Raw genomic sequence first — 26981 nt, 5'->3', positions numbered from 1 at the left:
ACGAGCCGTTGGGGGAAGCCCACGCGACTAGTTCGCGCGGTGCCACAGGCGCAAATCTGTTCTAGAAACAAATGCCTAAAGAGGGCCACACTTGTGTAGAAATTGTCCACATAAAGATGGTACCCCTTGCCAAATAAGGGTGACACCAGGTCCCAGACTGTCTTCCCACTGCTCCCCAGGTAGTCAGGGCAACCGACCGGCTCCAGGGTCTGATCTTTTCCCTCATAGATCCGAAATTTGTGGGTATAGCCTGTGGCCCTTTCACAGAGCTTATACAATTTGACCCCATACCGGGCACGCTTGCTTGGGATGTATTGTTTGAAGCCAAGGCGCCCGGTAAAATGTATTAGGGACTCGTCTACGCAGATGTTTTGCTGAGGGGTATACAAATCTGCAAATTTCTGGTTGAAGTGGTCTATAAGGGGCCGAATTTTGTGGAGCCGGTCAAAAGCTGGGTGGCATCTGGGACGAGAGGTGCTGTTGTCGCTAAAGTGCAGGAAACGCAGGATGGTCTCAAAACGTGCCCTGGACATAGCAGCAGAGAACATGGGCATGTGATGAATCGGGTTCGTGGACCAATATGACCGCAATTCATGCTTTTTAGTTAGACCCATGTTGAGGAGAAGGCCCAGAAAAAATTTAAGTTCGGAAACTTGGACTGGTTTCCACCGGAAAGGCTGGGCATAATAGCTTCCCGGGTTGGCGGATATAAATTGTGCGGCATACCGGTTTGTCTCTGCCACGACTAAGTCCAAGAGCTCCGCAGTCAAGAACAGCTCAAAAAATCCCAGGGCCAAACCGATCTGAGCTGTCTCAACCCGAACTCCAAACTGGGCGGTGAAAGGGGGAACTACAGGTGCGGCTGAAGTTGGTGACTGCCAATCGGGGTTTGCCAGCACCTCAGGGACTCTAGGGGCTCTACGGGCCTGTCTTTGCGGTGGCTACGACGGGGTAACTATTGCACGTGCCACCGTACCAGCTTCAACTGCCCTTCTGGTGCTCGCCAGTTCACCATGTTGTACGGCAGTGCTGGTACTAGGTCCAGGGAGGGCTGCGCTGCTGGTGTATGCCTCACCACGCGATCCGACAGCGCCAGCCCCACTCTGCTGCCCTTGAAACGGATCCTGCACAACCTGCGGTCTAGCGACACGGGGCCTGGTACGCCTGGTGCTATCAGGGACCTCAACCTCCTCGTCCGAACTTTGGGTCAGACTGCCACTGCTCTCTACAGGTTCATATTCTGACCCGCTAGATTCGTCAGATGAGGGTTCCCATTCCTCATCCGACTGGGTCAGAAGCCTGTGGGCCTCTTCAGAAGAATACCCCCTGTTTGACATTTTGACTACTAAATTTAGGGGTATTCCCTGAGACTACCCAAGAAAAAAAGCAAGCCTGTCTTACAAAGGGGAGACTAGCGAAGTATCGGAGGCCGCTGCGGTTGATAAAAAATATCAAAGCTGATATTTTTATCGCCGCAGAGCTTGGAAAGTGATTGTGCAGTGATCAAAAAGTATAATATTTTTTGTCACTGCGGTGGGGCGGGCGTGGGTGAACGCACGTGTGGGCGACCGATCAGGCCTGATCGGGCAAACACTGCGTTTTGGGTGGAGGGCGAGCTAAGGTGACACTAATACAATTATAGATCTGACCGTGATCAGTTTTGATCACTTACAGATACTATAAATGTACAAATGCTGATTAGCGATACGCTAATCAGCGAATAAGGGATTGCGGTGCGGTGGGCTGGGCGCTAACTGATCCCTAAACTACCTAACCAAGGGGCCTAAACTATCCTAAAACCTAACAGCCAATACTAGTGAAAAAAAAAAATGACAGTTTACACTGATCACTTTTTTCCTTTTACTAGTGATTGACAGGGGCGATCAAAGGGGTGATCAAGGGGTTAATTGGGGTGCAGGGGGTGATCTGGGGCTAAAGTGTAGTGTTGGTGCTAATCACTGTGAAGCCTGCTCCTCTGCTGGATCCAACCGACGAAAAGGACCAGCAGAGGAGCAGACAAGCCATATAACAGATCATATTTACTAATATGATCTGTTATACGGCTTGTGATTCGTTTTTTTGAAAATCGCCAACCTGCCAGCCAATGATCGTGGCTGGCAGGCTGGTGACGAACTTGTCCTCTAACTTTTGCCGGCCCGCGATGCGCATGCGCGGGCCGGCTTTGAGCGAAATCTCGCGTCTCGCGAGATGACGCGTATATGCGTGACTCTGCGCAGCGCTGCCACCTCCGGAACGCGAATCTGCGTTAGGCGGTCCGGAGGTGGTTAATCTTTATGCTGTGTTTTCTATATTTGTTGCTGGGTCTCTGGATATACAGGTGTTCTGGACCTGGAGGTGTTTTTTTTATTATCTTCGTCTCTGTCTTGTTTCTGTGGATTCCCCATGATGGAAAACTCCTATTATCCAGAGGAAATATACTCAAATTAGCTTTCCTAAGCCTATCTGAAGGTAGTAGATGTTGGACATGGGAATTAAGCATGTTTAGGCTGGAAGGCACCCCTCTGATGGGTTCTGTGCTCTAACGACATTTAACCTGCACCTGGATGTATATTACAACAGCTCAGGTCTCATTTCTATAAATTTAATCTCATGTTTTCTACATTCATTTGTGGATCGCAGCATATACAGATGTTTTGGACCTCTTTATATATTAGGAGAAAAGTAGAGGGATGGCACTCTGGTCATAGGTAGTGCATGGAAAAGAGGATTTATTATGGGATGGCTGGTTATGCCAAATATCAACAATAAAAGTAGAAATTGATTTAAAATTGGGATACAAGTCTACGAATTTTCAAATCAATTAGAAATATAAAAAATAGTATACGATGATACAATGTGAATACAATGTAAAAATGATAGAAATGATGAGCCTTCAGTGACGTTCTCCTAGGAAAATCAGGCATACATAATATTCTAACAATGCATATAAGATACAAAATATAAAATACACGGATAAAAGATGGATAGAAAGCCGTAGGTGGTGGTGTTATAAGAGTCTTATGGACCTACTGGAGGTAGGTGCAGGTATCCAGTCCAATAGTATCTCAAAGAAAACAGATTTAGGTGAGGAGTGGGGGTGTCCTTTAGGAAGTATAGTAATGTTCAATTAGATCTGGTTCTGCCCACTTGTCTCAAATAAATGAGATATTCACCTCCGGTTAATGTCTGTTTAATTTCCTAAAAAATTGTCCAGTAATAGTAATATTGTATAATATTGCTAAGTTTAGCAGGTACGTTACCCTCCTGAGGATCAGAGGTAGGCTGGTGAGCGGCTCCTGACGGGCGGGCGGCGTCCACGTGTGTTGTTCCCGCTCGCGGGGCTGTATGCTCTGCCTATTTGCTGCTGTAGCTGTTAGTCACTTCAGGTGACGTCACTTGCGCTCGCTGGCTCTCCCGCTCAGTTCTCATCGGCGTTACACGTGGTGGCTGATGGCGGGAAAAAGAGGCTGCGGCTTTCAAGGAAATATAATTAAAGATGCTCCGGAGCTCTTGTAGTTCTAGGATCCTTTTAGTTTTAGCTAGCTTGGTTTGAGTATGGCTACCTCAAAAAAACACCATACGCGTTTCAGAGCGTGCTGCTCCTTCTTCAGTGGGAATGGGTAGCCTTTTTCCTTTACTCTAAATATATGGTCCTAATTGGATCCAATTGAGGTTTGGGGGAGTGGTCTTGAACCTTGATTCTTGGTGTTTGGTAACAGTTGTACTGGACTTGCAGATGAAAGGGATGGGATTCAGATATGACCCTGTGGCATATATATAAGGACAGGATACGGCCATATCATAGATCAATATGAGGTCTATGATGCTTCTGGTTGTAAAATGAGAATAAAATCTATATATATGGACAGCTTATAAGAAAATACATATAAAATATAATAAAATAAGAATAAAAACACCAGGTTGGACATAATATCAGATACAGTGTATATTTGGAAATAAAACAATGGGCTAAAACATATTGTGCTAAATCCATTAAAGTGACATAGTGAAAATGAGTCCCTAGACATTATAATTCCGCAGTTGTCAATTTCAGTGCTAGACATATACTCTCCCTGAGGGCAATAGGGATCAGGGTGATCTTCAGTTGGATATTTTTTGATTTTGTTTTGTTCAGATGATTTCTGCATTTCTGCCTATATTGTGGTACATAGATGAACTCAGGTTGTAACTTTAATTATGGAGAGGGTGTTGATAGGAGAATAATAGGGGAATATTGATGGTGGAATGAGGGGGAGGGGCCCACCCGGGAGGAGGGGTCAGAGTGCTGATAGCCAGACTACGATCCCAAATCCCAAGGGGGGGCACCCCGCCCAAATGGTCTATATATGGTGTTGGGTCCTATTCATAAAAACCCGAAGATTTCCATCTCCGCGTTGAGTCCTTTCGGGATCATTGTGTTGAACTCAAATATTTTTCTAGACTCCAATGTAGACATCGCTGCTATATGGTTACCGCCTCTCCATTGGCGTGTGATTTTTTTCTATAGCTGCATAGGTGAGTGATGACGGGTCACAGTTGTGTTTTTCCTTATAGTGTCTGGAGACAGAGTGTAGCTCGTAACCTTTTTTAATGTTCGATATGTGTTCTGATATTCTCGTTTTGAGAAGTCTTTTTGTGCGTCCAATGTACTGCTTGGAACAAGGACATTGTAGGACATAGATCACGTTACTGGAATGGCACGAAAGGTGTTCCCGAATTTGGTGTATGTATGTGCTATTGGTTGCATTTACTGTGGTCGTCTTTCTCAGAAAATTTGTGATCTTGCAGTTGTGGCATTTTCCACACCTAAAAAAGCCCTGCAATGTTAGCCAGCTTGAGTTGGGTTTGGCTGTGATCTTTTTTATTGTTGGTGCTACTTTTAATCCAAGGTTAGGGGCTCTAGTGTAAGTGATCTGCGGTTTGTCAGATAGTAGTTGACCAATGACTTTGTCTCTCAGAATATGATGCCAATGTTTATGAATGCTCGTCTCTAGTTTCTTGTAATGGGCATTGTATGGTAAAATGATTCGCAGAGTTTCTTCTTTTTTAATCGTGTTTGTTGTGGTTTGGTCAAAGAACGTTGTTCTATCCATTGACCTTACTCTGTCCAGTGATCTGTCTATTATTGTCCTTGGATAATCTTTGGCTGTCTAGCGTGAACTGGCTGTCTAGCGTGCAGTTCCTCTTGAGTCGTCTAAACTGACTAGTCGGGATATTTAGTAGACAGCTAGGTAGGTGGCAACTTGAATGTAAAATAAAGTTATTCTTCATCACTGGCTTCTGATACGTACTACAGTGAAGTTTGTTATCTGTTGCTTTGATCGATAGATCGAGGAATTCCACTTGTGTCTCGCTTATGTTTAATTTGTCCCTTGTGTCGCTCCAGATGAAAATAATGTCATCTATGTATCTCCGCTATAGTACCAGGCTCGTCCCTAGCAGTGGTGTGATGAAATCGTGTTCCCACTGGGCCATGAAGATGTTGGCATAGCTGGGGGCGAACATGGTACCCATGGCGGTGCCGCGTTGCTGTAGGTAAAATACTGAGTCAAACATAAAATAGTTATGAGTAAGGATGAAGAGTACACTTTCTATCAGGAAGTTAATCTGATCTATGTGTAGGGTCTGATAGTGATTCAATTGTTCTCTCAGGGCGGCAGTACCGTGGTTGTGATCGATAATAGTGTAGAGTGAATTTACATCCATTGTGCACAGGAGCCAGTGTTTTTGATATTCCACCTGTTCCAATGTTCTCACTATGTCTGTTGTGTCCTTGATGTAGGATGGTATTAGTTTGACAGTAGGCTGTAGTAGTCTGTCTACGTACTGGGAGAGGTTGGGAGTGAGGGATCCGATTCCTGAGATTATTGGTCTACCGGGTGGGTGGGTGGATTGGATTTTTATGAATCTTTGGTAGACAGTAAAAGATGGGAATTCTGTTCTGTGAGTTGGTTATAAATGTAAATTCTTGTTCATTTAGGATGCCCTTTTCTCTACCTGCTTGTGTCAGTGCTACTAGTTCCTTGTAGAATTTTTCTGTCGGGTCTTTTCTGAGGGTAGTATATGTATGGGGGTCTGTTAGTTGTCTTTTACATTCTATGATATAGTCTTCTGTATTTTGTAGGACAATTGCTCCCCTTTGTCTGCTGGTTGTATAGTAAGATTCTGGGTCGATTGTAGTTGTTTTATTGCATGTATCTCTCTCTTGGTCATATTGAAGTGTGTTTTGTTTAGGTTCATTTTCCTAATGTCTGACTCTATGCATTTCCGGAATGTAGCAATATCGTCTCCCATTTCTTGTTTTGGATATTTTGTGGATTTTATTTTAAGGTCAGTATGATTGTAAATTGATATTTGGGAATTGTCTCTAGATATTGGGTTCTTGATAAAGTATTTTTTTAGGCAGTGTTTTCTCACAAATTTCTCTATTCCTATATATGCGTTGAACTTGTCCATTTTGCTGTAGGAGAAAATTTAAGTCCCTTGTTCAATAGTTTCTGTTGTGACTCATTGAGAGTTACGTTACTTAGATTGACAATAATATTTGTTGTGTTTTCTAAGTCCTGTGATATCTGTTCTGTTTTCTTCTTGTGTCGGCCCCTTCTTGTCTTCTTTGTGTTCTGTGATCTAGTGTCCTGAGTGGGTTGTCTCTTTGTGGATCTGTCATTGTTTGGTGATTCGTGTGGTGATGGGGGGTGTTCATTGTAGTCTCTTCTCAGTGTTCCCTGAGGTGGTGGGGGGTGTTCCTCGGTGTTCTCTCTCAGTGTTGTCTGGGTGGGGTTGTCTTGTGTGTTTTGCTCCTGTGTCTTAAGTTGTATTTGTGTGTGGGGGTCAGTGCTCTCTTGTGTCTCTGTGGGGAGCGGGAATAGTGACTATCCTTGTTCTGTGGTGGGGTTTGGTCTAAAAAATGAGGTGAGGAAAGTGATTCAAAATAATTGTTGGTAGGGATATTGTAGCGGTCTTGATTATTTCTCCTAATTTTTTTGTCACCCTGTCTTTCAGGGCGATCTATCGTGTCATTGCTATGGGGATTTGATGAATGTTCTCTCTGATTGGTCAGATTTTTTGGCCGGTTGTGGGGCTGACTTGTTTGTGTGTTGGGTTTTAATTTTAAATTTTTTCTGGTTATGATTGTTCTTTCTAAGTTATCTAGACTGGTGCAGATTCTTTCTTGCCATGTGTTGAAGGACTCATCTTTTGGTGTCTTATCTATTATTCCTTTTAATTTAGAGATTTGATCTATAGTGTCCGCTAGGGTCTGTGATCGTCTTTTGATTATCAGTTGAATTAGCGTACATGATTGTGCTTGTAAGAACCCTTCCCATTCTTGTTTGAATTCTTCACTGTATAGGTCCTCTGCTGGGTCCTTAGTTAACACTAGTCCCTTTGGTATCATGCCTTTTATTAGGTATTGGTTTAATGATTTGATCTCCCATTCTTGCATAAGTTGTTTATGTAAGAGTTTCTCCAAATCTCTGAAAATGTCAGAGACAGATCTGTTTGTTGGGTTTAATGGAATGACATTGTCTGTTAAGTCAAATGCATATGTCTCTATTGTTTTGGATTTCCTTTCCATGCAGTCCCATATGTCAATTTTTTGGGAGTAGGGGCTCAGCCAGTGGGTATTTTAAGTGCTGAGAAGAATATAAGTAGGGCGGCTCACTAAAGCCCAAAAAATGGAGTGAGGTGCTCAATCCGAACGGAGCGTACCCAACGCTTGTAGTAGGGAATTGAGAGAAAAGTAGAGGGATGGCACTCTGGTCATAGGTAGTGCATGGAAAAGAGGATTTATTATGGGATGGCTGGTTATGCCAAATATCAACAATAAAAGTAGAAAGAGATTTAAAATTGGGATACAAGTCTACGAATTTTCAAATCAATTAGAAATATTAAAAATAGTATACGATGATACAATGTGAATACAATGTAAAAATGATAGAAATGATGAGCCTTCAGTGACGTTCTCCTAGGAAAATCAGGCATACATAATATTCTAACAATGCATATAAGATACAAAATATAAAATACACGGATAAAAGATGGATAGAAAGCCGTAGGTGGTGGTGTTATAAGAGTCTTATGGACCTACTGGAGGTAGGTACAGGTATCCAGTCCAATAGTATCTAAAAGAAAACAGATTTAGGTGAGGAGTGGGGGCCTCCTTTAGGGAGTATAGTAATGTTCAATTAGATCTGGTTCTGCCCACTTGTCTCAAATAAATGAGATATTCTCCTCCGGTTAATGTCTGCTTAATTTCCTAAAAAATAGTCCAGTAATAGTAATATTGTATAATATTGCTAAGTTTAGCAGGTACGTTACCCTCCTGAGGATCAGAGGTAGGCTGGTGAGCGGCGTCCACGTGTGTTGTTCTTGCTCGCGGGGCTGTATGCTCTGCCTATTTGCTGCTGTAGCTGTTCGTCACTTCCGGTGACGTCACTTGCGCTCGCTGGCTCTCCCGCTCAGTTCTCATCGGCGTTATACGTGGTGGCCGATGGCGGGAAAAAGAGGCTGCGGCTTTCAAGGAAATATAATTAAGGATGCTCCGGAGCTCTTGTAGTTCTAGGATCCTTTTAGTTTTAGCTAGCTTGGTTTGGGTATGGCTACCTCAAAAACTCCATACGCGTTTCGGAGCGTGCTGCTCCTTCTTCAGTGGGAATGGGTAGCCTTTTTCCTTTGCTCTAAATATATGGTCCTAATTGGATCCATTTGAGGTTTGGGGGAGTGGTCTTGAACCTTGATTCTTGGTGTTTGGTAACAGTTGTACTGGACTTGCAGATGAAAGGGATGGGATTCAGATATGACCCTGTGGCATATATATAAGGACAGGATACGGCCATATCATAGATCAATATGAGGTCTATGATGCTTCTGGTTTTAAAATGAGAATAAAATCTATATATATGGACAGCTTATAAGAAAATACATATAAAATATAATAAAATAAGAATAAAAACACCAGGTTGGAGATGATATCAGATACAGTGTATATTTGGAAATAAAACAATGGGCTAAAACATATTGTGCTAAATCCATTAAAGTGAGATAGTGAAAATGAGTCCCTAGACATTATAATTCCGCAGTTGTCAATTTCAGTGCTAGACATATACTCTCCCTGAGGGCAATAGGGATCAGGGTGATCTTCAGTTGGATATTTTTTGATTTTGTTTTGTTCAGATGATTTCTTCATTTCTGCCTATATTGTGGTACATAGATGAACTCAGGTTGTAACTTTAATTATGGACAGGGTGTTGATAGGAGAATAATAGGGGAATATTGATTGCCCCTCCCCCTCATTCCACCATCAATATTCCTCTATTATTCTCCTATCAACACCCTCTCCATAACTAAAGTTACAACCTGAGTTCATCTATGTACCACAATATAGGCAGAAATGCAGAAATCATCTGAACAAAACAAAATAAAAAAATATCCAACTGAAGATCACCCTGATCTCTATAGCCCTCAGGGAGAGTATATGTCTAGCACTGAAATTGACAACTGCGGAATTATAATGTCTAGGGACTCATTTTCACTATGTCACTTTAATGGATTTAGCACAATATGTTTTAGCCCATTGTTTTATTTCCAAATATACACTGTATCTGATATCATCTCCAACCTGGTGTTTTTATTCTTATTTTATTATATTGTATTTTCTTATAAGCTGTCCATATATATATATATATATATATATATATATATATATATATATATATAGATTTTATTCGCATTTTACAACCAGAAGCATCATAGACCTCATATTGATCTATGATATGGCCATATCCTGTCCTTATATATATGCCACAGGGTCATATCTGAATCCCATCACTTTCATCTGCAAGTCCAGTACAACTGTTACCAAACACCAAGAATCAAGGTTCAAGACCACTCCCCCAAATCTCAATTGGATCCAATTAGGACCATATATTTAGAGCAAAGGAAAAAGGCTACCCATTCCCACTGAAGAAGGAGAAGCACGCTCCGAAACGAGTATGGGGTCTTTTGAGGTAGCCATACCCAAACCAAGCTAGCTAAAACTAAAAGGATCCTAGAACTACAAGAGCTCCGGAGCATCTTTAATTATATTTCCTTGAAAGCCGCAGCCTCTTTTTTCCACCATCGGCCACCACGTGTAACGCCGATGAGAACTGAGCGGGAGAGCCAGCGAGCGCAAGTGACGTCACCGGAAGTGACGAACAGCTACAGCAGCAAATAGGCAGAGCATACAGCCCCGCGAGCGGGAACAACACACGTGGACGCCGCCCGCCCGTCAGGAGCCGCTCACCAGCCTACCTCTGATCCTCAGGAGGGTAACGTACCTGCTAAACTTAGCAATATTATACAATATTACTATTACCGGAGGTGAATATCTCATTTATTTGAGACAAGTGGGCAGAACCAGATCTAATTGAACATTACTATACTCCCTAAAGGAGACCCCCACTCCTCACCTAAATCTGTTTTCTTTGAGATACTATTGGACTGGATACCTGCACCTACCTCCAGTAGGTCCATAAGACTCTTATACCACCACCACCTACGGCTTTCTATCCATCTTTTATCCGTGTATTTTATATTTTGTATCTTATATGCATTGTTAGAATATTATGTATGCCTGATTTTCCTAGGAGAACGTCACTGAAGGCTCATCATTTCTATCATTTTTACATTGTATTCATATTGTATCATCGTATACTATTTTTAATATTTCTAATTGATTTGAAAATTCGTAGACTTGTATCCCAATTTTAAATCAATTTCTACTTTTATTGTTGATATTTGGCCTAACCAGCCATCCCATAATAAATCCTCTTTTCCATGCACTACCTATGACCAGAGTGTAATCCCTCTACTTTTCTCTCAATTCCCTACTACAAGCGTTGGGTACGCTCCGTTCGGATTAAGCACCTCACTCCATTTTTTGGGCTTTAGTGAGCCGCCCTACTTATATTCTACTCTTTATATATTGCATTGGTTCAAGTCTCTTTTCTGTGGATACCCCATAATGGAGAAACCCTAATATGCGGACTACACATGTGCGCTATTGTAGGCCAGACGAAGCCCCAGTGGTATTCTGGGAAATATATGCAAATTAGATTTATTAAAACCTACGTCAGCAGATGTTAATTTGCAAAGAGGAATGTTCCCTAGCGTACATTATTAAAGGATAACTGTCGTATTTTTATTTATTTTTTGGAGTATTGGATTGTGGTGATTAATATCACCCTGGTGGCCCTATTTCAACTTTTCACTGTGTATTCAATTAGCCCTTAATTCCACATTTTTGTTCCCTGTACTGCCTATTTTTACCTGTGCTTAAAATAGGGTTGCTAGGCATGGTCCGTCTATCTGTTGATAGAGGGAGCACGCAGAAGCAGGCTGCGTGCAAGGTCAGATTACTGACAGCCAGGGACTGTAAGTAAATGATTAAAGCCAGGTCCTCCCCAGCAGCTGATAACAGGGGTGGGCTGTGCGCACTTCTCCCTGTCCCTGCGCTTGGCAGACGCTCCCTCACTCAGCAGAGCGGGAGAATGCAGAGTTGGAGTAGTGCACACTAGGGAAGGGAGATCTGCCATCTGCTCAGTGTATAAATGAAAGCAACATGTGGTAAGAGGACCCCTTTGTGCTGCAGGAGATTAACCCTTTAGGGGGGAGAGCTCTAGTTACTGACACTTTTGGGGGGCTATTGTTACTGGCTAGTGCATGTGAGGAGCTCAATGCATTGTGGGTAGTGAGGGCAGGCGGGATTAGCCTCAGGGTGAGGGCAGTGGCGGCCATCTTAACTGAATAGTGAAATTGCAGTTTTATGCAGACTGGTTGCTAAGGGCTGAATCTTATTAAATATGGGCTAAGTCAGTCTACTAGTAACTGATTCTGGAATATCATGTTATTAGTAACTATATATATGAAAATTGAAATCAGAGTCTAAATGTGACAGTTATCCTTTAATGATGCATGTCTTTCTAATAAAATAGGAGTGAGAGAGAAACCTCCTGGTACTTCAGCCTGTGTTTCTCAACCATACCGTATATGTGTGTCTTTAAGGCCTCCTGCACACGACCGTTGTGTGCACCCGTGGCCGTTGACTTTCAATGGGTCCATGGAAAAAACGGAAAATGCACCGTTTTGCTGACGCATCCGTGATCCGTGTTTCCTGGCCGTGAAAAAAATAGGACCTGTCCTGTTTTTTTCACGGCCAACGGTTCACGGACCCATTTAAGTCAATGGGTCCGTGAAAGAACATGGATGCACACAAGATTGGCATCCGTGTCCGTGATCCGTGGCCGTAGGTTAGTTTTTATACAGACGGATCCGAAGATCCGTCTGCATAAAAGCTTTTTCATAGCTGAGTTTTCACTTCGTGAAAACTCAGAACCGACAGTATATTCTAACACAGAGGCGTTCCCATAGTGATGGGGACGCTTCAGGTTAGAATATACTAACAGAACTGTGTACATGACTGCCCCCTGCTGCCTGGAAGGTGCTGCCAGGCAGCAGGGGGCAGCCCCCCCCTGTAGTTAACACATTGGTGCCCAGTGTGGCCGCCCCCCCCCCTCCCTCCCCTGTAGTTAACTCATTGGTGGCCAGTGCGGCCGGCCCCCCCCTCCCCTGTAGTTAACTCATTGGTGGCCAGTGGGCCCCCCCCTCCCCTGTAGTTAACTCATTGGTGGCCAGTGTCCCCCCCCCCCCCTCCCCTGTAGTTAACTCATTGGTGGCCAGTGCGGCCGGCCCCCCTCCCCTGTAGTTAACTCGTTGGTGGCCAGTGGGCCCCCCTCCCTCCCCTGTAGTTAACTCGTTGGTGGCCAGTGGGCCTTCTCCCCTCCCTCCCCCTCCTAATTAAAATCTCCCCCCATCATTGGTGGCAGTAGAGTGTACCGATCGGAGTCCCAGTTTAATCGCTGGGGCTCCGATCGGTAACCATGGCAACCAGGACGCTACTGCAGTCCCGGTTGCCATGGTTACTTAGCAATTTGTAGAACCATTATACTTACCTGCGAGCTGCGATGGTCTGTGTCCGGTCGGGAGCTCCTCCTACTGGTAAGTGACAGGTCCGGCCGGGAGCTCCTCCTACTGGTAAGTGACAGGTCATGTCACTTACCAGTAGGAGGAGCTCCCGGCCGGACCTGTCACTTACCAGTAGGAGGAGCTCCCGACCGGACACAGACCATCGCAGCTCGCAGGTAAGTATAATGGTTCTACAAATTGCTAAGTAACCATGGCAACCGGGACTGCAGTAGCGTCCTGGTTGCCATGGTTACCGATCGGAGCCCCAGCGATTAAACTGGGACTCCGATCGGTACACTCCGCTGCCACCAATGATAGGGGGGAGATTTTAATTAGGAGGGGGAGGGTAGGGGAGGCCCACTGGCCACCAACGAGTTAACTACAGGGGAGGGAGGGGGGCCGGCCACACTGGCCACCAATGAGTTAACTACAGGGGAGGGGGGGCCCACAGGCCACCAATGAGTTAACTACAGGGGAGGGAGGGGGGGGCCGGCCACACTGGCCACCAATGTGTTAACTACAGGGGGGGGGCTGCCCCCTGCTGCCTGGCAGCACCTGCCAGGCAGCAGGGGGCAGTCATGTACACTGTTCTTTTAGTATATTCTAACCTGAAGCGTCCCCATCACCATGGGAACACCTCTGTGTTAGAATATACTGTCGGATTTGAGTTTCACGATGTAACTCAAATCCGACGGTATATTCTAACATAGAGGCGTTCCCATGGTGATGGGGACGCTTCAAGTTAAAATATACCATCGGATTGGAGAAAACTCAGATCCGATGGTATATTAACTCCTGACTTTACATTGAAAGTCAATGGGGGACGGATCCATTTGAAATTGCACCATATTGTGTCAACGTCAAACGGATCCGTCCCCATTGACTTGCATTGTAATTCAGGACGGATCCGTTTGGCTCCGCACGGCCAGGCGGACACCAAAACGACTTTTTTTTCATGTCCGTGGATCCTCCAAAAATCAAGGAAGACCCACGGACGAAAAAACGGTCACTGATCAAGGAAAAACGGGACCCGTTTTTGCGGACCGCAAAAAAATACGTTCGTGTGCAGGAGGCCTAAAGGGAATCTGTCACCTGCTTTTAGCATTTTAACCACTTCAGCCCCCCTACCTTAAACACCCTTAATGACCAGGCCACTTTTTACACTTCTGACCTACAGTACTTTCACCGTTTATTGCTCGGTCATGCAACTTACCACCCAAATGAATTTTACCTCCTTTTCTTCTCACTAATAGAGCTTTCATTTGGTGGTATTTCATTGCTGCTGACATTTTTACTTTTTTTTGTTATTAATCGAAATTTAACGATTTTTTTGCAAAAAAATGACATTTTTCACTTTCAGTTGTAAAATTTTGCAAAAAAAAAACGACATCCATATATAAATTTTTCTCTAAATTTATTGTTCTACATGTCTTTGATAAAAAAAAAATGTTTGGGTAAAAAAAAATGGTTTGGGTAAAAGTTATAGCGTTTACAAACTATGGTACAAAAATGTGAATTTCCGCTTTTTGAAGCAGCTCTGACTTTCTGAGCACCTGTCATGTTTCCTGAACTTCTACAATGGCCAGACAGTACAAACACCCCACAAATGACCCCATTTCGGAAAGTAGACACCCTAAGGTATTCGCTGATGGGCATAGTGAGTTCATAGAACTTTTTATTTTTTGTCACAAGTTAGCGGAAAATGATGATAATTTTTTTTATTTTTTCTTACAAAGTCTCATATTCCACTAACTTGTGACAAAAAATAAAAACTTCTATGAACTCACTATGCCCATCAGCGAATACCTTGGGGTGTCTTCTTTCCAAAATGGGGTCACTTGTGGGGTAGTTATACTGCCCTGGCATTCTAGGGGCCCTAATGTGTGGTAAGTAGTTTGAAATCAAAATCTGTAAAAAATGGCCGGTGAAATCCGAAAGGTGCTCTTTGGAATGTGGGCCCCTTTGCCCACCTAGGCTGCAAAAAAGTGTCACACGTGGTATCTCCATACTCAGGAGAAGTTGGGCAATGTGTTTTGGGGTGTCATTTTACATATAACCATGCTGGGTGAGATAAATATCTCGGCAAAAGACAACTTTTCCCATTTTTTTATACAAAGTTGGCATTTGACTAAGATATTTATCTCACCCAGCATGGGTATATGTAAAATGACACCCCAAAACACATTCCCCAACTTCTCCTGAGTACGGAGATACCACATGTGTGACACTTTTTTGCAGCCTAGGTGGGCAAAGGGGCCCACATTCCTTTTATGAGGGCATTTTTAGACATTTGGATCCCAGACTTCTTCTCACGCTTTAGGGCCCCTAAAATGCCAGGGCAGTATAAATACCCCACATGTGACCCCATTTTGGAAAGAAGACACCCCAAGGTATTCAATGAGGGGCATGGCGAGTTCATAGAATTATTATTTTTTTGGCACAAGTTAGCGGAAATTGATTATTATTTTTTTTTCTCACAAAGTCTCCCTTTCCGCTAACTTGGGACAAAAATTTCAGTCTTTCATGGACTCAATATGCCCCTCACGGAATACCTTGGGGTGTCTTCTTTCCGAAATGGGGTCACATGTGGGGTATTTATACTGCCCTGGCATTCTAGGGGCCCTAAAGCGTGAGAAGAAGTCTGTAATATAAATGTCTAACAATTTGGATTCCGTGAGGGGTATGGTGAGTTCATGTGATATTTTATTTTTTGACACAAGTTAGTGGAATATGAGACTTTGTAAGAAAAAAATAATAATTTCCGCTAACTTGGGCCAAAAAAATGTCTGAATGGAGCCTTACAGGGGGGGTGATCAATGACAGGGGGGTGATCAGGGAGTCTATATGGGGTGATCACCCCCCTGTCATTGATCACCCCCCTGTAAGACTCCATTCAGATGTCCGTATGTGTTTTGCGGATCCGATCCATGTATCCGTGGATCCGTAAAAAACATACGGACGTTTGAATGGAGCCTTACAGGGGGGTGATCAATGACAGGGGGGTGATCAGGGAGTCTATATGGGGTGATCACCCCCCTGTAAGGCTCAATTCAGAAGTCTGTATGTGTTTTGCGGATCCGATCCATGTATCCGTGGATCCGTAAAAATCATACGGACGTCTGAATGGAGCCTTACAGGGGGGTGATCAGGGAGTCTATATGGGGTGATCACCCCCGTCATTGATCACCCCCCTGTAAGACTCCATTCAGACGTCCGTATGTGTTTTGCGGATCCGATCCATGTATCCGTGGATCCGTAAAAATCATATGGACGTCTGAATGGAGCCTTACAAGGGGGTGACCAATGACAGGGGGGTGATCAATGACAGGGGGGTGATCAGGGAGTCTATATGGGGTGATCAGGGGGTAATAAGGGGTTAATAAGTGACAGGGGGGGGAGTAGTGTAGTGGTGCTTGGTGCTACATATTACTGAGCTGCCTGTGTCCTCTGGTGGTCGATCCAAACAAAAGGGACCACCAGAGGACCAGGTAGCAGGTATATTAGACGCTGTTATCAAAACAGCGTCTAATATACCTGTTAGGGGTTAAAAAAATCGCATCTCCAGCCTGCCAGCGAACGATCGCCGCTGGCAGGCTGGAGATCCACTCGCTTACCTTCCGATCCTGTGAACGCGCGCGCCTGTGTGCGCGCGTTCACAGGAAATCTCGCGTCTCGCGAGAGGACGCGTATATGCGTCCACCCAGAAGAGCATGGCCGCCGCCAGGACGCAATCCTGCGTACGGCGGTCCTGAGGCGGTTAAGCTGTCACCATCGCTATGTTCACTAAAGTACCTTATTTCCAGCAGTCTTCTTTTTACTTGATTTCGTTTTGTCCTTTTGATATAAAAGCGCTTTTTATGATATGCTAATGAGGGTCCAAGGTGCCCAGAGGGGCATTTTTTTCCCTCTCCGGTGCCGTTTGCCGGGCTGTGGGAGGTTTTTTCAGGATCAGGAGGCGTTCTTGGGCACTGCAGGGGGGCGTCACTGGGCACCGGAGAGGGAAAAAAACGCCCCTCTGGGCACCTTGGACCCTCATTAGCATATCATAAAAAGCGCTTTTATATCAAAAGGACAAAACAAAATCAAGTAAAAAAGAAGACTGCTGGAAATAAGGTACTTTAGTGAACATAGCAATGGTGACAGCTTAAAATGCTAAAAGTAGGTGACAGATTCCCTTTAAAGGGGTATTCTTTTTCATAAGGGAGAGCCCCAAATATGCGTAGTAGTATGTGCATGGTATTGTAAGGTAAGCGATGCCCCTGTGATAATCTGGGAAAGATATTCAAATTCGCTTTCCCAAGCCTGTCTGAAAGCATCAGATATTAGACATGATAATTTGCATATGCGATTCCCAGAAATGAAGAAGAGTTTCATCTAGCCTACAATAGTATATCATCAAATAGCATATAAAAATAAAAGTCTCCATAATAGAAATAATAAACCTGCAGAGGTTTCCCCAAGGCCTTGCAACTTGAAAAGCTGTTGCAATCTGGTTTGCTCTGAGAAAGGCATTTTTTTGTCCTGAAAGCTGCTTTGTGGTGTGAGGCTACTTAGCTTTGCTACATGAGCATGTTTAATCTTTTGCCACTCGGCGGTCAAAAAATAATGCAGGGTTTCTATGGGTTCTGTGCTCTCTTTATCATCAGTCTGCATATTGTTAGTATGTTTGATCTCTGTTGGTTACATAGTATGTTTTCTATCTTTGTTGCTGGGTCTCTGGATATACACGTGTTCTGGACCTTGGTGTTATTTTTATATTGGTTCATGTCTTGTTTCTGTTGTTTGCCCATGATGGAAAACTCCTATTATCCAGAGTACGTGTATGTTAATGAAGATCAGGCGATGCCCTTGTGGTGTTCTAGGAAAGATACTTAAATTAGCTTTCACAGGAATCTCAGCTAGTGAGTCCACACTGTCTACAAAGTTTTGGTGTTTCTAAATCAACCTTTGGAAAATGGTCATTCTTCCCATTTCTGTGCGTATGTGCATCTAGTATGTTTGCTTTTTTCTCCAACTGGAATAAGATATTGTTGCATTTTCAGGTACGGTATATAATCTCAGCTATCCTCAAAGTTTTAGTGTTCAATCTTTGTGAAAGGATCATTTTTACCATTTATTCTTATGGGAACAAGTGTCTGCTATGTTTGCATATTTCTCTGAATTTTAAAGGGGTTGTCTCACTTCACCAAATAGCATTTATTATGTAGAGGAAGTTAATACAAGCCGCTTACCAATGTATTGTGATTGTCCATATTGCCTCCTTTGCTGGCTCCATTCATTTTTTTTAACCATTGTTTCCATGGTTACAGCCACCTTACAAATCCATCAGTGGTGGTCATGCTTGCACACTATAGGAAAAAGCACTAGCCTATGTGCAGTGACACTGTCTCGACCACCAGAAAGGTTGGCGCCTTTTCAGCCACGGCTGATGGATTGCAGGGTGGTCATAACCATGGAAACAAGTAGTGTACAATGTTATGGAAAAATGAATCCAGCCAGCAAATGAAGCAATATGGATTACAATACAATACAATACAAGCCACTTACTAATGTTCTAACTCCCTCTATATGATAAATGCTATTTGCTGAGGTGAGACAACCCCTTTAATAAAACACGTTGTAGAAAATGCAACAATAAGCTTGGCGTGTGAGCCGACACCATACAAAGTTTTGGTGTTTCTAAATCACTGTTGTGAAATGGGGACATGTCTAGTATGTTTGCATATTTCTCAGCATTGGAAAGAGTGAGGTCCTTGAAAATGCAACAGTAGGAACAGCTGTTAAACCTACAATATCCACAAAGTTTTGCTGTTTCTAAGTCAAACTTTATGAAAGGGTAATTTTTCCCATTTCTGATAGGAAGCGTGTCTGTTATGTTTGCGTATTTCCGCACACTATAATAGGACACGTCCTTGAAAATCCAGTAATAAGCTTAACTTGTGAACTCACATTTTCCAGAAACTTTTTTTTTTTTTGTCACAGTAGGTAAAAGCTCGTCAGCCCACACTATCCACAAAGTTTTGGTGGAGTCAACCTTTGTGAAAAGGTAATTTTTCCTATTCATTCCTACGCAGACATATATCTTGTATTTTTGCCTATTTCTCTGCAGTGGAATAAGATACAATAGAGCCAATACTATTGAAAAAGTGTTGGTGCTTCTAAGTCAACCTTTGTCACAAGGTAGTTTTTTTCCTTCCTGTAGAGACATCTCTGATGTTTCTACAGATTTCTTTGCACTGGACTAATATATCCTTAAAAATGCAAAATAAGCCCATCCAGTAACCCCACACTATTCACAAGGTTTTGTTGTTTCAAAGTTAACCATTGTAAAAGGGTAAATTTTTCCCATTCACTCTAATGGGGACTTGTCTGTTACGTTTGCATATTTCTCCAGATATATCCTTAAAAAATGCACCAATAAACTCAGCTAATGAGCCCACCCTATTCATAAAGTTCTAGTGTTTCTAAGTAAACCTTTGTGAAATAGTCAGTTCTCTGATTCCAGTAGGGACGTTTGTCTGGTATGTATGCATGCATATTTCTCCACTTTGGAAAAAGTGAGTTCCTTAAAAAAATCAAACAGTAAGCAAATCTAGTGAGCCCACACTATTCACAAACTTTTGGTGTTTCTGAGCTAACAACTGTCATGGGGTCATTTTCCCCCTTCCTTTGGGGATGAGTGTCTGATATATTTGCGTATTTCTCTGCACAGGAATAAGATGTGTACTTGAAAATGCAACAATAATCTCAAGCTAGTGAGCACACGCAAGCCACAAAGTTTTGGTGATTCTAAGTCAACCTTTGTGAAAGGGTAATGTTTTCCATTAACTCCTATAAGGACATGCGTGTGGTATGTATCCATATTTCTCCACATGGAATGAGTGGGGTCCATGAAAATAGGCACGGCTAGTGAGCACACACTATCCACAATGTTTTGGTGTTTCTAAGTCAACATTTGTCAATGTGTCAATTTTCTCGTTCTATGGGGATGTATGTTTGCCTGCTTTTGCCTGCACTGGGAAAAGTTTTCAAGTCCTTGAGAATGCAGCAATATGTTTAACTAGTGAGTCGATAGAAACACCAAAACTTTGAGGATAGTAAGTCAATCTTTGTCAAATGGTTATTTTTCCGATTCATTCCGGTGGGGATGTGTGTCTGGTATGTTTGTGTATTGTTTTAAAATGGAATAAGATAAATCATTGGAAATGCAGCAATAAGCTTAGCTAGTGAGCCCTCTGCAGCTACAAAGTTTTGGCGCTTCTATATCAATATTTGTGAAGGTGTAACTTTTCCCATTTTTTCCTCCCATGTTTGCATATTTCTCTGCATCGGAAAGAGACGAGTCTGGAAATGCTGAAAGGGTTTCCTAGGAATGTCTTCACCAGCTTCTGTCACTTCCTTGGCCTGCCTGGTCGCCAGATTAATGGTGAATCAACCATTTGTGGGAAAGGCTGGAATATCAGCTTCGGCAATCTACCAGTGTGCAGGATACAGGCAAATTTGCAGCAGAATACCATAAAGAACCTGTATAATTCCATGGCCAACCTTGTCTCATCTTGTATCCATGCTAGATGCAAGCAGAGACTCATTTCCCAATTTTTTCCCCCAATAAACATAACGTTTGCTCTAATATTGTAATCACTTACATATGTTTTTATTACATTCACGCATTTAAAGTTTAATTCAATTCAAATGACTCCTCCTTGGTGTGTTATTTTGTTGTCATCAATGAATGTATTTCTGGAAAATCACTATAAAGAAAACCTGCACATAAAAGCGCTCATTAGTGCTGGAGGATCGGGATGCGGTGAAGGCTCTGTACTCACCTCTTCCTGGCCCTTGGCTGTGCACAGCGTGAGGGTGCTCTGTGACCTCACCCTGTGCACGTCATGCACAGCCGATGGCAGGAGGAAGAAGATCGCGGGCAGTGAGGATCGGCAGCATCCGGAGCAGGAGAGTTAAGTGTTTTTTTTTTATTTATGTGCTCTGTGGCTGGGGGCTGATGAGAGGCATGGGGCTCTTATCTGAGGTCTGATTGGGGTCATTCACATTGGGGTCTGAGCTGAGGCCTGATTGAAGGTCTGATTAACATTGGGGGTCTGATTGCTGGTCTGACCTGAGGCTAATGAAAATATTTTTTCTTATTGTCCTCCTCTAAAACCTAGGTGCGTCTTATGAGACAGTGCTTCTTACAGGGCAAAAAATATGGTAATACAGTACTAACAAAGTGTATGAGATTACACAAATCACGTGCACATATACACTTTGCTACTTTCTTTCATGATGACCTATTGTCAGAATAGGTTATCAATATCAGTTTTGCAGGTGTCTGACTTCTGGCACCCCCACAGATCAGCTGTTTCTAATGGTTTCTCCAAAATTACCTACACATCGTCTTCTATGTAGTAGCAGAGCAGTGTAATGACAACTGCTCCATACCTTTCAAGAGAACGGGACAAGCAGTTGTAAAGTACATGCACTACTGCTAAAATGAAGATGGCATACAGGCAAACTTTAAAGAGGAAGCAGCATTAACATGAGTGCTGCAATTCCTTCAAATAGCTGCCGTAAGTTAGCCACACATCAACAAAGCAAAGTATTTAAGTGACAACTTTTTAGGTACACTATACTAGCACATTTCAAAGGTTACTCAGAAGTTTTCTTTTAAAGGGCATTTGTCAGCAGATTTGTACCTATGAAACTGGTTGACCTGTAGCATGCGCGCTTGACAGCTGAAGGCATCTATTTTGATCCCATGTTCATACATGCCCCCATTGCTGAGAAAAATGATGTCTTCATATATGCAAATGAACCTCTAGGAACAATGGGGGCATTGGCAGGGGTGGACTGGCCAACAAAATAATAGTAAAGACGGGTGTCCGCCTGGCCGTGCGGAGGCGAGCGGATCCGTCCAGACTTACAATGTAAGTCAATGGGGGCGGATCCGCTTGAAGATGACACCATATGGCTCAATCTTCAAGCGGATCCGTTCCCCATTGACTTACAATGTAAAGTCTGAACGGATCCGCTCAGACAACTTTCACACTTAGAAAATTTTCTAAGTTTTAATGCAGACGCATCCGTTCTGAACGGATGCGAATGTCTGCATTATCGGAGCGGATCCGTCTGATGAAACATCAGACGGATCCGCTCCGAACGCTAGTGTGAAAGTAGCCTCATAGGTACAAATCTGTTGACAGATGCCTAGTAAGTCTAGCAGATCAAATTTTTCTCTGCTCCTAGCTCACTGATAAAAACAAACAGGAGAATGTTACCTTATGTGATGAAGCATAGCTGGTGGTTCCTTTCTGATCTTATTTACAATGATTTCACCTTTTTCACAAATAAATTTGTTATTGATGAACCTCCTCTTACATTGCTTTGCAATATTTCAATCATACCATCCACACAAAGGCTGCAGTATTACTACTTACATAGATCATAATTTATTTAAGTGGCACAAAAGGACAAGGGGCAGTTTTTGGCATTTAACATGTCTCTGGTTGAGATGAGGTACGGCTCAAAGATGATGTTAACTAGCCATGCCAAATGCTGAAGACTTGCTATAATGTGGGAAAGATGACAATCGGCACAGTCTGCAGTAGCCCAAAAATGCAGTCCATATTTTCCCAACCAAAAAAGTTTCCCTATTTTAGACACACAATTTAGTCTACTGATATTAACCCTTTAGGTATAAACTGTGACAGAGCCACAGTCTCATATCTTTTGAGTAGGTGCAGCTTATGTGTAGAAAATAATCTCAGGGATTTGTCCATCTTCAACTGAAGTCCCATTGTTATTACCAGCTGCATAACAAAACGTGAAGCACGTTTTTGCACCAGTAGTTGGAGATTCATGGATAACTTTGCGTAATCCTTTTGTACCATAGTGCGAGTCCGGACCCTATAAAAAAAAAAAAAGATGTGGAAATTATTAATACAAATTTACAGTTTTTTTGATTCATGAGTAGAAAAGTCACCTCCAGCCCCACACTATATTTTATATGTCAGTACCTTTCTTAAAGGGATTACCTTCTTTGTACTATCCCTACTTGTTAAAGGTATTATTTGGAATATGATTATTGTATATTTCCACTAATTTGGAATATCAGACAGATTTAAAGGAAACCTGTCACCGGGATTTTGTGTATAGAGCTGAGGACATGGATTGCTAGATGGCCGCTAGCACATCCGCAATACCCAGTCCCCATAGCTCTGTGTACTTTTATTGTGTAAAAAAAAAGATTTGATACATATGCAAATTAACCTGAGATGAGTCCTGTCCCTGATTCATCTCAGGGACAGGACTCATCTCAGGTTAATTTGCATATGTATCAAATTGTTTTTTTTACACAATAAAAGCACATAGCGCTATGGGGACTGGGTATTGTGGACGTGCTAGCGCCATCTAACAACCCATGTCCCCAGCTCTATACCCCAAATCTCGGTGACAGGTTTTCTTTAACCCCTTTAGGACACAGCCTTATTTCACCTTAAGGACCAGGCAATTTTTTGCAAATCTGACCAGTGTCACTTTATGTGGTGATAACTTTAAAACGCTTTGACTTATCCAGGCCATTCTGAGATTGTTTTCTCGTCACATATTGTACTTCATGATCTGTCACAGGGGCCAACTACCTAAAATATAACTTTTATTCAAAAAATAGCTAAAAAATGCACACAAATATTTCCCTCACATGGGGACTGATAGACAGACAGAAGACACACACAGACAGAAGGAGCCAATGTAAGGACCAGGTCAGGAGGGCCAGATGTAATAGTATGACAGGGCCAGACACACATGGGTCACTAGGTATATCCCTGTGCTGTCCCTGTGCTTCTCTCAGCCCGGAGATGCACCCTAATGGTGGGAACACTCCGTCCCCGTGCCTAACCTACCTGTCCTTAAATTGCCCTTATCTCAAAAAAGACCCATATGGATGTCTGGGTCCTGAGATAGCTACTATACAAAAATAGTGTCCTATAAGAAGATCAAGGGAGATGTCTGGATCAGTCAAAGGCAGAGTCACAATTTACATGGATGATCGCAAAACAGTGCTCTAAAACTAAGTCCCGACGCGTTTACCCTCAAAGATATGGTTCATCAGGAGACCAGTAACAATTTCATCAATAAACACTTAGTGTATAGATGAATAAGTTGCCGTAAAAATTCGGCGACTACATATCAACGGTTTTTCAGTACAGTGACTGTATCGAGATGATAGATCCGCGATCACAGTCAACCAAAAATGAGAAGAAAAGAAAAACCAAGGTAACTGGAGCACCACCATGCAGCACTATACTGTCTGAATTAAAGCAATAAAGCTAACATCACTAAGAAGAAAAAACTGATAGTGATAAGGTACTTATCCGTTCCTGTAGATCTCAGCAGGCAGTAGACAGCAGCATGGGGTGCTCCAGGGGGCAAAAAAGATAAGGCTCCAAGTTGTAAACCAACATTGTGACTAATTATACCATGGATGGAACCGGCCCCCTCCGATTTGCACCAATCATCATGCCCCCTTCTAGTCATGTGACCCACCATTTGGTGCACCTGTGTGAAGTCACAGGACTAGGAGACATATCCAGCATAGTTCCACTAGATGTCCGGGTATAAGCCTCTTAAGAACGCATACCCCCTACCAGTAGAAAGAGGAAAATACCTCTTATAGATGTGTTGGGGTACAAGCGATCGTAGGTGGAACGCACGCCGAGATACTGAAAATGGCCGTGCGTTCCACCCCAGACTTCCGGTCGCGGCCCGCTCACCTCACTGCTAAGTCCGCAGCGGCGTAGCGAGGGGGGCGTGACCATACGCTACATCAACGCCTATCACTCCCTCTTAGCCTATCCCGCAATGTTTGCGTTCCACTGTGGCCGGCAGGGTGGCGTGGTGATGCGTTCCACCTGCCGCTCACTGTCTGCCTGCACTATGTTGTTTGCGTGCCACGACAGCAGAGAGGAGGTGTGGTAATACGTTCCACTAGTGTTATTAAGCGGGACCGGTCCTTCTTTCATAAATACGTTAACTAGGTAGATGTTTCTTATAACTCAATTTACCTGGAGTTCTTATCTTTATCCGTCACTTCTTCCTCATATGACAGAGCTGATTATCGACACGTGAAGTGTCATTGTATAGAATTGAGGATCAATCCTCAATTGGAGGATCCGCTGTTGGTTTATTTTTTCATGTATCTGATATTGTTATTTGAAGTTATATACAGATAGGATGTAAACGGACAGTGTGACAAACCAATTCTGTTTAGCAGAAATTGGCCCTTTCACCAGCATATATATTACCCCGTTTTAATTACCCTTTAGTGGGTTAATTATTTTCCTTACTCCGGCATTTCACGATCTGGTCCACTAGAATGAGCAGACCCCTAGGGGTTCCCGTATTTCTTATACATTTGGGGTATGGATAGATTATATTTATATTTGTGCATACCTATTTATCATTTTTGTGTATGCCTATATATGCCTGTATGCACCTATTCATACATGTACCTCGGTATCTCTCTATCGTTGGTTCTTGGGGATGTAGGTATATACATATATACATTTTACTGGTTATACCCTTTCTTCCATCTACCTAGTTAACGTATTTATGAAAGAAGGACCGGTCCCGCTTAATAACACTAGTGGAACGTATTACCACACCTCCTCTCTGCTGTCGTGGCACGCAAACAACATAGTGCAGGCAGACAGTGAGCGGCAGGTGGAACGCATCACCACGCCCCCCTGCCGGCCACAGTGGAACGCAAACATTGCGGGATAGGCTAAGAGGGAGTGATAGGCGTTGATGTAGAGTATGGTCACGCCCCCCTCGCTACACCGCTGCGGACTTAGCAGTGAGGTGAGCGGGCCGCGACCGGAAGTCTGGGGTGGAACGCACGGCCATTTTCAGTATCTCGGCGTGCGTTCCACCTACGATCGCTTGTACCCCAACACATCTATAAGAGTTATTTTCCTCTTTCTACTGGTAGGGGGTATGCGTTCTTAAGAGGCTTATACCCGGACATCTAGTTACCTTGGTTTTTCTTTTCTTCTCATTTTTGGTTGACTGTGATCGCGGATCTATCATCGCGATACAGTCACTGTACTGAAAAACCGTTGATATGTAGTCGCCGAATTTTTACGGCAACTTATTCATCTATACACTAAGTGTTTATTGATGAAATTGTTACTGGTCTCCTGATGAACCATATCTTTGAGGGTAAACGCGTCGGGACTTAGTTTTAGAGCACTGTTTTGCGATCATCCATGTAAATTGTGACTCTGCCTTTGACTGATCCAGACATCTCCCTGGATTTTCTTATAGGACACTATTTTTGTATAGTAGCTATCTCAGGACCCAGACATCCATATGGGTCTTTTTTGAGATAAGGGCAATTTAAGGACAGGTAGGTTAGGCACGGGGACGGAGTGTTCCCACCATTAGGGTGCATCTCCAGGCTGAGAGAAGCACAGGGACATCACAGGGATATACCTAGTAACCCATGTGTGTCTGGCCCTGTCATACTATTACATCTGGCCCTCCTGACCTGGTCCTTACATTGGCTCCTTCTGTCTGTGTGTGTCTTCTGTCTGTCTATCAGTCCCCATGTGAGGGAAATATTTGTGTGCATTTTTTAGCTATTTTTTGAATAAAAGTTATATTTTAGGTAGTTGGCCCCTGTGACAGATTTCCCATTTACAACTACCAGTCAAGAATTTACTCAGGTTTATACCTATTGTACTTCATGACACTGGTAAAATGAAGTCAAAAAAATTAATTTGTATTTATAAAAAAATACAAAATTTACCAAAAATTTGTAAAAAATTGCAAATTTCCAAGTTTCAATTTCTCTACTTCTGTAATAAATAGTAATACCTCCAAAAATAGCTATTACTTTACATTCCCCAGATGTCTACTTCATGTTTGGATCATTTTGGGAATATTTTATTTTTTGGAGATGTTACAATGCTTAGAAGTTT

At 43.0% G+C, this 26981-nt stretch overlaps 1 protein-coding gene across 2 annotated transcripts in view; it reads right to left on the bottom strand.

Annotated features, from left to right (window-relative positions):
* Positions 1-22186: 22186 nt before the first annotated feature.
* BTBD2 (BTB domain containing 2) overlaps positions 22187-26981 on the bottom strand; it is a 510757-nt gene continuing 505962 nt past the window's right edge. For both annotated transcript variants that reach the window (XM_040417771.1, XM_040417770.1), the window contains one exon: positions 22187-22908. In XM_040417771.1, coding sequence (XP_040273705.1) covers positions 22747-22908 — 162 coding nt within the window. In that variant the 3' untranslated portion in view covers positions 22187-22746. The remainder of the gene's footprint in view (positions 22909-26981) is intronic.

Source organism: Bufo bufo, chromosome 2, assembly GCF_905171765.1.
Source record: "Bufo bufo chromosome 2, aBufBuf1.1, whole genome shotgun sequence".
In the NCBI taxonomy this organism is placed as follows: domain Eukaryota; kingdom Metazoa; phylum Chordata; class Amphibia; order Anura; family Bufonidae; genus Bufo; species Bufo bufo.
The sequence above is the reverse complement of the archived record's forward strand: the minus strand, read 5'-3'. Positions and strand labels throughout refer to the sequence as shown.